This window comes from Leptidea sinapis, chromosome 9, assembly GCF_905404315.1.
Source record: "Leptidea sinapis chromosome 9, ilLepSina1.1, whole genome shotgun sequence".
Classification (NCBI taxonomy): domain Eukaryota; kingdom Metazoa; phylum Arthropoda; class Insecta; order Lepidoptera; family Pieridae; genus Leptidea; species Leptidea sinapis.
Window position 1 is genome coordinate 2,742,654 of NC_066273.1, and position 15,061 is coordinate 2,757,714.

At 33.8% G+C, this 15,061-nt stretch overlaps 1 protein-coding gene across 2 annotated transcripts in view; it reads left to right on the forward strand.

Moving 5' to 3' along the window:
• LOC126965955 (tudor and KH domain-containing protein homolog) overlaps positions 1-13,099 on the forward strand; it is a 44,933-nt gene extending 31,834 nt beyond the window's left edge. For both annotated transcript variants that reach the window (XM_050809778.1, XM_050809779.1), the window contains exons 13-14: positions 2,670-2,764; positions 5,809-13,099. In XM_050809778.1, coding sequence (XP_050665735.1) covers positions 2,670-2,764; positions 5,809-6,068 — 355 coding nt within the window. In that variant the 3' untranslated portion in view covers positions 6,069-13,099. The remainder of the gene's footprint in view (positions 1-2,669; positions 2,765-5,808) is intronic.
• Positions 13,100-15,061: the final 1,962 nt, after the last annotated feature.

The window sequence follows — 15,061 nt, forward strand, 5'->3', positions numbered from 1 at the left end:
GTCAGAAGTGAAACATCTTTGGAAAACCAACTTAATTCTCGTTTATGTTAATTATCCTAATCTGTTCTCTAAACTAAATGTTTTATTTTTTCAATATTAGTAATTATTAGCTGTCTTATTCATAATGACTTAGCGGAGATTTAAAACATCGCTAGTATACGCTTGTTAAAGAATTGTATTCATAATCGCATATTAGAGCTAAAACGCTCATTATCTCTTCGATAAAGCTGACGTGACTTATAGTAGCTAGGACCCTTCTATAAACCTATTTTATGCACTCGAACGCGAAAAAACATGGCCGACATCGATCAGCTGTTCGTTGAATAATGTGGTAAAATAGCTTCCCGCTCAAAGTTGTTGGATATCCGTCATAGATTGACAACCGACTTCAGACTTCAAAACTTTGATTTTTGAAGTTTAAAATTATTTTAACATCGACTTTTGACAACTGACAAACCATTGACATTGAAAAGATGTCTGTTTCCATTGACAGTTCCTCATTAAATTAGTTAAAATCATGTTTTTTTGTACGAATGGCAACATTGCGTATTAGCTATGGGAGATTTATCTAACGAATATGAATAAGGCATTTTATTGAACGTTCGATAGGCTTAAAACACATTTTAACTAATATAGCTTTATACCTTCGAAAAGTGTTTTATTATGAATAACACAGTAGATGTTCTACTTACTCGCGGCCACGCGCTAAACCTGCACGATACAACGCTAGCAGGGAAGATGTTCTACATTTTCGCGGCCACGCGCTGAACCCTCAAGTACCTCGGATACGATATCCATATTGTTGAAATCATAATTTTGCGCGGCGGCCATCTTTGATAAAAAGAAACAAAATGGTGCGTAACCGAAAAACGTGACGATTTGCTATAAAATTTCTCTCATACGTCGATAAAGAAGTTTCACTCCAAAAAGTTGGCAGCCCTGACACAGTGTCACATCTGTCGGGGCTTCCGTCATTCGTCACAAGGCTACCACCAGTAGTTAGTCCGCGTACGATGTTCATACCCAGCTAAAGAAAGCACCCGCCTGTCTCACCACCACCACCTGCCACCTGTATTAATGGCAGACGGGCCCTCACCCGGTGAACCATGGTCATATAAAGGACGGCATTCATAGTGCTGTGGTGATAGGTGAAGAGAAATCACATATTTACATCACACAATTATATTCGTCAAATATTAATAAGTAAGGAAACAATAACCTCGCGTTACTTAGGTATATACGTACGTCTATATGAAGTGCCCGCAGCCCGATTGTATGAAACGTGCAGTGATTGATAGATTGATAGCTGACGGCTTTAATCTTATACAAAACCGAGGAAGCCGAAATCCAGTACGTTTTAAACAAAAAAAACTATACGCTTTCAAACTTAGCCGGATTATAATTCGTCGCCATATTGTAATTACTATTTCAAACTTATGTCAAATGTCACTGCACGTTTCATACTAAACGAATTTCAATTTTTACTTAGGTGCCTCTTATTAAGTTGTCTCTTTGAGTGGCCGGTGCGGGTGAGACAATTGGGACATATTGTCAGTTGAGAGCTTCCCACATTGGTACAGCACGTGTTTTAAGTAACCACCTGACGCGCACTCTTCGGGCCACCTCTCTTATTCATAAGTCTCTCAGCTATTATTGCAAGCGATACACCTGTGGGTCTGTTATTTACAAACCTTTTGTAATGGCTGGTAGTTTTTGACTTTCAATAAGTGATTTTATATCCCAGTTTGAATTAATATATTTGAAATTGAATTGGTAATATGCATTAGTGTGCGAGTTATTGGTACCTTCAAGCGAAACGTGTTATACATTATTTGCGGTATAATACTGGTGTTATCCAAGCCCTATAGTATTGATACGTAACAATATTATTATTGTAATCTTTAATGATATAACAGTATTAATGTCTAAATAACAAACTGCTTACATTTGAAAGAGCGACATCTCAACTCAATTTCTTAATATGCAAATGGGGTTAAGCAAGTTATCAACTGTAAAGTAGATCCTGTAGATGAAGCCACAACCTGAGAGTTGATCAAAGGATACTAAGATTTTCATACGGTACGTCACTCGGACGTTTGGCTCAGTTGGTTAGAGCACTGGCACGGAACGTCAGAGGTCGTGGTTTCGAGACCCGCATTGTTCATAAAATTTTGTTTTTCAAATTTTATTTGTGTATTAATTCAAGAGTAAAATTTTACGATATGACAACCTTTTTATATATCCAGATTGGGGATGTCCTGAAAAACCAGGTTTTTATATTGAGTTGAACAATGGATTCTAAGATTTACATACGATACGTCACTCGGACGTTTGGCTCAGTTGGTAAGAGCGCTCGAGTGAGGGATATCACTTTATAAAAAAAAACATCCACTCCCAACCCAACACCTTAGGGAGGAGGGGATGGCTGAAAATCAGCGCTGCATGGAAACCAATGAAATCCATGATTCCATGTCAGGTGAAGCTGAGCCTTTTCCTTTTGCCTATTGTTTCATCGCGTAGCATAATTATTCATTTAATATTTGTAATGTTTTGTATGGCAATAAAGACTTTATTATTATTATTATTTTTATCATTATTATTATTATTATTATTATTATTATTATTATTATTATTAAAAAAGTGTTTAGTAATAATGTAATTGGTTGTAGAGTGTTGGGCATGATCGGGCCCCGCGCGGCCTCCATGCCGAAGGATCATAAAGACGAAAGGGAACTGTCTCCAGTCACGCCGGACACTCTCAGAGGTAAACACTAAAACAAAATTCCTTGAACTTGAACGAACACAACGTAATCTTATTAAAACAATGTACTTTAAAAAACGCAGATTTCCCACGGATAGCTTATATAAAGAAACTAAAATACCAACAATTAGAAAACTATATATTACAAACACTATTACAAGAAAGCATAAATCCCTCGCTTATGACCCTAAAATCCTGCAAAAAAGAAGAAAAGACATTGTGGCAGTAGTTCCTAAGTCAAACTCAACTTTTGCTGATAGACAGTTCAATAAGCGGTCTGCCAAATTATATAATTTAATAAATAAAGAATTACAGATATATTCAAAAAACGTATATGAATGTAAAAAACTTACATCTAACTGGTTAGAACCCAAATCCTATGACTGGGTAGAACAGTTGCTGAGTAGCTAGTTGTGTATGCTACAATTATATTTATATAAATACACACACACACGCGCACACACACACACACACACACACACTTGCACACTAAACACTCATTTCCCTTCTTTCCCCTTTCTCTGATCATGTCTATTTTATATATAGTAGTAACGTAACGTATAATGGTAGAACTTTCATAAATAGTTTTAAAGTACATATTATTTCATTTGTGTAATTTGCATTGTAAAAAAAAAGGTCAAAATTATATTTTTATTAGTTAATTTTTACATGTATGAATAACTCTTAAGTATAATGTAATTTTGTGTGTTATAAATAAAGGTTAAAGAGCGGTGACTCCCAACACAGGCGATAAGCTTAACGGGAAACACCTGCCCCTAGTTTTTAAGTACTTTTTGTTAAAGAAATAAACAATTTATTATATTATTATTATATTATTAAACTCTCACTATATTAATCTAACATACATTGTCGTCTGAAGCTCACGTGCCACAATTATATTATAACTTAATGTAAGCCTGCTCTGTGGTGGCTGTGCCGGGAAGCTGAAGCCTGCAAGCATTAAGCCCCGTATTCATGGTAAACATTTGTTTAGCAACAAAGTTGAATTAATGTGTTGCGGAATTGCTGTCAACTGTTACTGGCAACACTGCGTGTTGCAGAGTTGATACTGGCTTTTGGCCTATGGACTTGCATCCCGTGCCACTAAATAAATTAAAAAAAAAACAGAGTTGATAGCGTCATGTTGACAAGCTCTCGCCCGACAAGCGTAAACATCAGTTTAGCGACAATTGTTGACGCGTGTGAACGTATTTGCAACAGTTTATAAACATGGCAGTAGTGTGGAGCAATGATAAAATAATGCAAATAATAGAATTATTTCAATCAAAACCTTTATAATGTGATTCTTCTATAAAAGAATACAAAAATAGAAACAAAAAGAACGATGCATTCGAAGAAATTTCTCAAGCCCTAAATATACCCAAAATATGTGGAAACTAAAATACATGTACTGCGTTTTTTTTATTAGAAATCGTATACATCAGATACAGAGAACACAACAACACTACCTCCTCGGGCAACATTTTAACGCAGACTGGCAAGTGCACAACCTGTATTGATTTAAACAGCAACATTCTCGCCGCTCACCAACATGAATACGGGGCTTTATTGTGTTTCGGTTTCAAAGATTCGCCGCTGCTGATATTAATTAGTTAAAAGAGACTTAACTGTCTCAGACTTAAGCGCGATGTCGCTCAGAATTAGTGATTTTTCAAGAAACCTGAGCGGCACCGGCATGTAGTGAGAGGATCACTTATCACGAGGTGAACGTCCAGTTCGTCATTTTTTGTCATAAAAAATCTTTTCTTCGCCATCTTGACAGCGGGCAATGACTATTCACATTTGCCACTGCAGTATAAATAATTGAATTGTAATTTTTTTATTTATTTATTAAGTTTATTTACAATCACTTACAATAATACACACAAATATAAAAAGTAGAACTAAAAACTAGGAACTAAATGTAGTGATTACTTAGAAATAAACACAGCATGCACAGAAATAATTAATTTTAGGTATTATATAGAATAAGTTAAGAATTAAACATTTTTTTTAATGACTAAATGAGTAGGTTATATAGTTATAAACAGTTACATTAATTTTCCAATTATAACATTATTAAAAATTACCAATGTTGCTGCAAATGGTTTTTTTTTTATGGAATAGGAGGACAAACGAGCGTACTGGTCACCAGGTGTTAAGTGATCACCGCCGCCCACATTCTCTTGCAACACCAGAGGAATCACAAGAGCGTTGCCGGCCTTTAAGGAAGGTGTACGCGCTTTTTTTGAAGGTACCCATGTCGTATCGTCCCGGAAACACCGCACAAGGAAGCTCATTCCACAGCTTCGTAGTACGTGGAAGAAAGCTCCTTGAAAACTGCTCTATGGAGGACCGCCACACATCCAGATGGTGGGGATGATATCCTAACTTGTGGCGTGTCTTGCGAAGGTGGAATGTAAAGGAAGGTGGAGGTTTTGCGGAATTTGGCTAAGGAATCAGCAAATATGTACAAGCAAATAAGCTACGATATAAGAATTTAAAATTTTACATAACCGTGGGACTGGGGAATTGGTACCTAGGATCGTCCGACGAAGTGGAGGACAAAGTGGAGTAATAGGTTTACGTGGTACTGTTAGACTAAATTTATTTAGCAATTCGGGGCAGCCGATAAAGCAGTTCAATAGTTTATGAGTAAACAGAAGATCTAGAAGTAGAAGTTCTCTACGTTCATCCAAAGTGGTCATTTTAAAGAAGGCCACCCTTTCTTTGTAAGAAGGAATTTTCTTGAATCCAGCTGCTGTACCCTAAATGTTATTTCAACTTCAGTGCTGTCAACTTATCTAGCTGCAATCCACGCATACGAATTTAGAATGCCAGATAACGATAAATTTAATATAAATAATTACATAATATAAATTATAAACATCCATAATTCGGCAATAAAAAAAAATATACAAAAATGGGAACAACATTATTATAGAACTCAAGCCGTCGCCGTCGTCAACGAAACTCGAGTTAAATTAACAAGTTAACGACGAGTTAACAACCGTGTAACAGTTTGCTAAATAGCTTTTTCATTACAGATAACCTGACATCAATATCACTCTCGGGAGGTTTAGAGAGCACCGACAAAATAAAATCCATCTCGAACTTCGATCTGTCGTACGACACGACGACGCCCGTCAACGGGTCGCACGACTTTGTCGCGGCCGAGCGGCAGAATATCGACAACGAACGAGCGAACTCACCGACGCTGAAACCCAACAGAGACGAGTTCAAAGCGAACATGAACAGAATAGACTCGCACCATAGTAACCTAGAAGCCCTGGGTCGTGACAAGTGAAATATGGTTTACTTAAGAAGCGGCAGTAAATATATCAATAAGTGCAATTAAATTGGGAATATTTACAACACAAATAAAATTTGAAAAACAAAATTTTATGAACGATGCGGGATTCGAAGCCACGACCTCCGGCGTTCCATGCCGGTGCTCTAACCAACTGAGCTAACCGTTCGAGTACCGCCTCTCTATAAAATTCTGTTTGTCAAATTTTATTTGTGTATTAATCCTAGAAGTGAGGGTTATCACTTTAAAAACAACATATTGTGTAGTATTTACAACGTACGTATGAAAGACAGGCACGAGAAAGTTTTTATAATATTTTAGTGTTTGTCTCTACAACGGTATATGATATCGTATATATTACTCCCCCATCCTTGTAACAGCTGGTCACAATTGTGATACCCCCCTCCACCTATTGTGATGACATATATTTCTTTTTCAATAAAATCAACATTAGATAAAACAATGACATGAAAACTAACAAAACATAAAAAAATATATTATAGATGCAAGTTTAGTAGGTATTTGGTTTAAATGGAGTGTTGTAATACTTAGATATAAAATATTATATTTTGAAAAATGGTGATGTCACAAAATTGTGGGACCCTCTCCCTCCCCCATAACGTGTGACGTAATTGATGGATGGCTCTAGTGAAGACATGGTAACATTTAAATGTTGACAAATAAAAAAATACATATCTAATATGTTTATTGATTAACAAAACACAAAAATGTTTTAGTGTCATAAATTAATATTTAAGAAATGAACTTAATGCATAGTAGATCCTATTTGTAAACTATTATTATTTGCATCCGTCAAGTGAAGTGAAATGACGCGTTCTGATTGGACAATACACTAACGCGGGTGTATTTACATTGCACGCTATTGGTCAATTTAATTTCTAAAGTTAAATCCATAAAATATCTACTAATAAACGTAATATAAATATTTAATGCCGCTTCTTAAACAAACACATGAGTACAAATTGTAATTAAGAGTTTATTGCATATTAAGAGTATATTTAATTTATGAGAGATTTTGTGAATAGTATATTTTTTGTATGAATTATTACTGCCTCGAACTTGTAAGATATTGTGGTGCTTTTCATACTCTAGTTACGTACTTGATAATCAGGGAGCGTACGTTTCGTCATTATTTATTTATTTATTTTACACCAACAAGACAAACACTAACAAAAGTATAATAATATTATTACAATAAATAATAAAGTCTAAGTGTTGGCTTAATTACAGGTGTTACACAAATTTCAAAAAAATAGACACAAACATATTTAATTCAAATGAATGCAAAAATTATCGGAATATTTACAAATTGAATTAAACGTAAATTAATAAGAAATCAATAATATTATGGAATAATTAAAACATGCATCATTTCACAATTATATAAAACAGACTTAAACTTATCAGTATTTATAAATTATTTGAATAAAATATACTTTTTGCCTATAATTTACAAAAAAAAAATATTTTATGAATAGAAATGAAATAAATTCCGTTTAAATGACGAAATATTGTCCGAAAAAATATCAATATCAACTTTTTTCTCTTTTTCTTTATCCTTTTCTTTATTAACAGTAGTTGTTATGACACCAATACATTTCTTAATGATAATTTATATATAGCATTATAACTCAACATCAAAATTTATTGAATTAGGCGTTACTTTGCGGGAATCCATAAATATACAAATTATTTAAGTTTTCTTTAGTGTTAATTCCGCCAATATTTGTTTTTAAAACAATTCGACGCGTGTTTCGCCTCTACACGAGGCATCCTCAGGACGTGTTGTCTCGCCAAAATCTGGCACGAGACTGGCCCGAAACACGTGTCGAATTGTTTTAAAAACAAATATTGGCGGAATTAACACTAAAGAAAACTTAAATCATTTGTATAACTCGACATCAATCTATTAATTGGAGAATAGCGTCTTTGACGTGAGCGTGTGATTTTTTCTACGAAACGCATAAAAGACGACGGCCTTATTGTCTTTAGTGGGGGCAAGAATATTTAATTGAGCTAATAAATAGGTACTATCAATGACGCCATTCACCAACTTATATAAGAAAGTAAGATCGAGGAGCTGTCTTCGATTCGATTCGAGAGTGACTGAAGCTTGAAGTACTCATGATGACGTTTTAATATAAACACACCGGATGTCTCAAAAAACGTAGTGACAGATAGTCCATCAACGGAAGAGGTTGATTAGATGACAGTGATTAATAATTTATTTACGGTACGTGTGCATTGATGTATATGCTTCTACAATATGATCACAGAAAATGTACAAAACAAATGAGTTACGAAATTTAAAAGAATTGTTAAAAAACGTTTGTGTGGGAAAGGTTATTATAGCATAAACGATTTTCTTAATGACACCACGGACTGGGAATAAAGCGAACACCCTCATGCTCTTTAATTATAAATGTTTATTGTACGATATTACATTGTAATCCATATTTTATATTTTAAAAAAAAGCCCGCTGAGTTTCTTGCTCCCATTCTTCTCAGGTCTGAGGCAGTCTCTTTTGAATGGGTGGTAGTTTTTGACGTTCAATAAGTGATTTTAAATCCTATTTTGAATAAAAATATTTGAATTTTGAATTTTTGAATTTTTTGATGCATCGACTATACTCAAGAACTCTTGTGTTTATAAGTATTAATTTACTTTTTTTTCTTTTTTTGACTTACTCGTGTAAGCCTTTCAGTTTTTGACATTTGAGTATTTTTGTTGCGTCACTTTGCATATATTATAATTGAAATGATTTGTAAAACAATTAAAATGTAAATCCTGACTTGAAAGAGTGGCAATGATATTCTTGCTACTTCTTCTCATTAGCTCAACCCTTTATGAAGTAGCGGTAAATTCAATAAGAAAAAATATTTTTTTTTTGACATTCATAAGTGTCATTTCCGTGATCTACATGAATAAAGTATTTTTGAATTTGAATAATGATTAATCATATTTTCCATTATTAGGTACGGATAAATAAACGTTCGTTATTCCCTTGCTCTTTTCAAACTGACGACCTGTATAGCCGAGTGGTTAGCGATCCTACCTACTAAGCTAGAGGTCCCGGGTTCGAATCCTGGTAGGAGCATGCATTTATATGATGAATATGGATGTTTGTTTCCGAGTCATGGATGTTTAAATGTATTTATGTATGTTTATATGAATTTATGTATGTTTAAGTAAGTACATTGTATTAAATATATCATTGTCTTGTAACCCATAACACAGGCTATATATATGCTTAACTTGGGGCAAGATAATTTGTGTAAAAAGTGTGTCAATATTATTATTATATTATAAAACTTGTTGACTACAGAGAAGACGAAACTGAGTGTACTTAATGTCATATTATACAATGAAGCATTTTGTTTCCAACCCATTAAATAATTTTTTTTTTTTTTCAGAAACTACCACGTTAAAACTAATTAATTTATCTCTAAATAACACGCATAATTTAATGAAGAGATAGTCATGAAAACCAACAATTCGTTTTTTTTTCCAGCCTGTATGTAGCTTGGCGTCATACGCCTGTCATCGGCATGACTTGTACGCTCCCTGTTAATAATACTTGGATATATAACTTGTACATCCCCTACGTAATATTGCCTACATTAATAAAATATATTATCTAATATATAAAATTCTCTCGTCAAGGTGTTAAACTTTGAACTCCTCTGAAACGGCTTGACCGATTCTCATGAAATTTTGAGTGCATATTGGGTAGGTCTGAGAATCGGACAAAATCTATTTTTCATCCCCCTAAATGTTAAGGGTGGTCCACACGAATTTTTTTTTTAATTTGTTTGATTGTGAGTCAGCATTAAAAAATACATACAACTTCAAATTTTCACCCATCTACGATCAACAGTTACTTTTGTATCGCGATTTTAATATCGGCAATACAACGTTTGCTGGGTCAGCTAGTTATTTTATATAAAACCTTAAACAGTATTCGGAATACAGGGACAGAATCATATTTGCTGTACGTCATTTGTATTCAAAATAAAAAAAAACGTTAAATTTGCGATGAAGAAGCGATATTACTGATTTTCATGAACGACGTTGCCTTATAAATTTGAGTGTTTACTAATATGTTATATATATAGTAATTTGATATTATGTGTATATTAAGAGTTGATTCATATTTAAAACACAAATAAAATTTGAAAAACAAAATTTTGTGACGATACGAGACTCGAACCCACGACCTCCGGCGTTCAGTGCCGGTGCTCTAACCGTTGGAGTACCGCCTCGTTATAAAATTCTGTTTGCTTTGTTCAACTCTGAGGTTGTGGCTTCATCTACAGGATCTACTTTACCATATATGATGTATCGATATAAAATCTTGTATGCTTTCTAAATCCGGCACGGAACGCCGAAGGTCGTGGGTTCGAGTCCCGAAATGTTCATAAAATTTAGTTTTTCAAATTTTATTTGTGTATTAATCCTAGAAGTGAGGGTTATCACTTTAAAAATATAACAAATTGTATATTTAAAAGCCAAGGAAACTTCCTTGCCGAACTTGTATGGTTGCGACACAGTTCCTACCTCTCTGAGAGATAAACGTGTAACATAACTTATTGATAGACAACTCCAGTTAATTTTTTAAAGTAATAAGTATTTTAGCGTAATAAATAAAAAATATCTGTTATAATATAAATACTACAGTACAAATAAATACTTTATTAAAGATAACGTCTCTATGGGTATGTTCCGATATGCACTGCGACCACTGTACAGTGTGACGTCAATTTACTAAGTATACTGTGAAGCCGTTCCTTTATAGCCAGTTATATTGGTTACTATTTAAAACGGAACGCAATCCCGTATACTGTCTGCCGCATATTTTGACGCAGCATTCAAATGAGTGAATTAAAGTTTTCTAGTTCATTAAAAAAAACTGTGGAGTACTGTCAAATTAAAAATATTTGGGATTAAACTGTAGGTATTCTTTATAAAACGTTAGGCACTCGAGTGGTTTTGACTGATCACGTAATCAAAGTACTGCGAGTACCTTACCTCGAAAACGCCAGTGCTCACAGTAGAATATGGCGTCGATTTATGACGTCATATATTTCCCTAGGGTACTGCGACACTATACTGGCAGTTCATAACGGAACGAATTTTTCAACAGTGATAGCACTGTGTAGTGCTCGCAGTGCATATCGGATCATACCCTAAATAACCAGTTGTCGATCAGTTTTATGCATACATAATCTGTGATTGTCAAATGTCAATAAAAATTGAACCTTTAGAAAAAAAGTGTGTGAATAATTCATCTAGAATATTAATATAGTGATTGTGAAACCCAATCTCTTATTCCAGAATTTTTATGTAGCCATTAATTTATCTAACCTATGACAACCTGCAACTTTTCCTGTACATTGTGAAACAGCTCCTAAGTGAAGTTATTTCTGTGATGTTGCTTGAATATAATTGTTATAAGTACTTATAGTTGATGAAATTGGCCGTATTAAGTTAGTTTTTGAAACTAAAGTTATTTTCGTTTGTTGCCATTTTACTATAAGCATAATAATTTAGCGGTGCTCCCACCGGGTGACTACAATAATTGTAGTCAATCAATTATTGATTTCTGTGTTAAATTGTTTCTCGCCCATTTCTGGAGCGATTTTAAAAATGTTTGAACTCATAGAAAGCTTTCGAAATTTTCTTGGTTATTGTGAGACAGAATTTTGAATTTCGACTTGATTCAATTATTATAATTAAAAACAAACATGATTTACAAATTATTCAAAATTAGCACGCGCTATTTATATTTATTTAAAAAATTGAGCCGATTGCTCAAATCACAATAAGTTTTAATTGTAACACTATGCTGATGATCTATAAGCATCACTTTTTGTAAACAGACTTAGTTTACCTCGTTTCGCTCAAATATACACCGCAGCGAAGGGGTACGACGAGCGACTGCGGCATCATAGTATTTTAAAAAAGCGCCGTTGTGAAACCCATAATGTAGCCCCGGCATCTCGTACAAAGAAGCACACACTTACATCAACATTTATTTTACTGGTATTTCCGGTCTTTTACTAATAAAAGGATACATCTAATTAATAACAGTTTGCAAAGGGATGGCTTGTGACGTCATGCAACGTTAATATTACAAGGAGACAGAAGTTACAATCCAACACGCGGACATAGAACCGAATCAAAAATACTTAAATAACAACGATCTTATTAATTTCAGTAAAGTATCGATTTTTTTGACGTTTTTTGCCTGTTTTTTTTTCTATTCTGATAATCTTAGTTAACATAAATCACCCAGTCTATTTGAATCTCAAAACATCTTACAAAATAGATACAGTTGCATTTTTAATTGAAACTTAAATACACTTTTTTTGCAATTACAGGCTTGTTGTGCAAAAAACTATTTTAAACCACGGACTAGTAAAAAAATAAGGACTCCGTGTCACCTTACATAACAGTGTAGCAACAAAACAAGCCGATTAACGTGTAAATGCATAGCCCCACGCACACACTTACACTGCTACAGGCCGATAGGCGGCAATTATGAGAATTGTTATCGTCTGTGACAGATCAGTTTGCGTCTCAATAAAATATTTTAAAAATGCCGTCGTGCGTTGTGAAAAAGTGTAAAAAAGATACTATAAGTATTTGTGGCCATATATGACTATTTATGGGAGAAAAAATTGTGTAACTAGTATCCCCCGTAACCGCCAACACACTAGCATAACGGTGCTTCACTTGCTAATATCACGGCGCGGAGTCCTTCTTTTTTTACTCGTCCGTGTTTTAAACTATCATTGAAAGAAGGCTATCTATCATTCATCTTACATTCTAGTCTACTTTTGTACACGAAAGTCGGCATTAGATATATGTGGCCTTGTTTATATAAATCACAAACGATACAATCAATCGATGAATGTTTTGTTTTGTGTCATTTTTGAGTATTTTTAAGAATGGTTGAGAACGTAGTTTTGTAAACTTTGTAATAATTAAATGTTAGATAGAACAATTGTTTCATTTTACATTACCTTCACAATGGAGGACTTTACGACGCCTGATGAGTGTACAGGTACTACAGGTGATTGATAGCGAGGACGTTAGTGATAATGTGAGTGTCCATGAAAAGGCGGGATGTGTCGACATTGAGCTGCCGTTCGTGCCGCGGGAGAGAGGCCTGTTCAATGTGTGCCTGCTGGTGGGCTTGAACTACATGAGCGGGTAGGCCTATGTGAAGAGTGTGTTCCCGAGTCAGGTAACTACTAGTACAAATATTTTATTTGACGGAAATAATTCAATTTAATAAATAAATTTAACATATATTGAAAAAGGAGTAAACCACTGCAAGTATTAAGCTCATAGAGTCGCAAGATGCATTGGGTATTTTTGTGTCTTGTCATTTGCTAGACTTTGTGCAAAAATACAGCTATAAATTTCTCATAGAGTTATTCAATGGAAGAATTTTGGTAGGCGACGTGAATAGAAACCCTATCTTCAGGAAAACTTATAGGAATGGGTATTTCGCAAGGTTTTACTCTCGGTCCATTTTGTGTCGTTATATATGTCGCTGGGAAATGATAATTTGTGTAACAATGTCTCAATATTATTATTATATTAGCCGCCGTACTCACAGTAGTTGTAGGAATTAGTGTAGCATTGAAAATGTTCATTCCTATAGTCGCTTAAGGATTCCTTTATTCCCTAAGGAATACTTTAGATAACTATCGTCGATCCTATAGATACTTAAATGGTTTTGACGTGTAAATATTGAGATTAACATGTCTATTTCTGTGATAATAAAATTTGCATTATTATTATAATTTAATTTAAATAATTAATAAGTGATTAGTTACAATTAAGTGTCTATACATCCGATTGTCGGATGATTCTTTTTTTTAAATCATACGACTATCGTATGAATAACTATTATTTATTTGTCCGACAATTTTCAAAGTAAATACGGTGCATTAAGTACCTTGTAATAAGATTAGTAGCACTATAATCGTGGACCAAAGTATCTATCAACTATAATTAATAAAAATTGGTTAAGTTAGGTTATGTTAGAACAGTTAAAACAATGCTCGAGCCGGGCGTAGCGGGCCGCGGTAGCGGCAATGTCCCAATTTGAGGTTAGGTTATAATGCTTTTTTCTCTGGGTTTCTCTGTATTACCTTTTAATTAGAGTGATAGTGGTATTATGATCGTGGACTAAAGCTCTATCAATTATTCAATTACAATATTTTTTACTTCATAATTCGTGCTACGGAATACTAAGTTTATACCATTTGTACGACAATTTTTAAAATTAATTCGCACATTAAATAATAACTAATATAATAGTTTAAAAATTTATGAATTATATTTTCTTTGTTGCTTTAATAGTTTAATATAAAATTGACTCTATTTTCATCAATATAAAAATTGTCGGACAAATAATTATTTATTATTCATACGACTATCGTATGACTAGCAACAGCCATAAAGAACACATTTCGTTTGTAAAAGTTATTGATAGTTTAGTCATTTTCTATATGATAAGGCTGTATGGTAGATACGTCCTTAACTAAAGTGAGAAGGCTTCCATCGCTCTCTGTGGTGGTACAGAAGAAGGTCCACCACCTGTTAAACACGCTGCCACGTTCATTTGCTCGAGCTTCATAAACGTAACTTATCTTTTGTAATGAATTTTAGGAAAAACATATTCCTAATCTATCTATAGTCCAGCGAAGGTTTAAAAGGTTAATAAATATGAAAATGCTCGGAATTAAATAAAAATAACAAAAATTTTGTTTTTTCTTTGATGTGATGTGATACATAATTTCTATTAGAGATAATTGATAATCTAATAAATTGACGCACGGTTTGACAGTTCTGCTGTGAAACAATTTCAGTATAACAACAGGGTGCATATTTTACGAAGTAATTCTTGATGTGATATATTATTGACAAATTCATAAAAAACATTATTTTATTT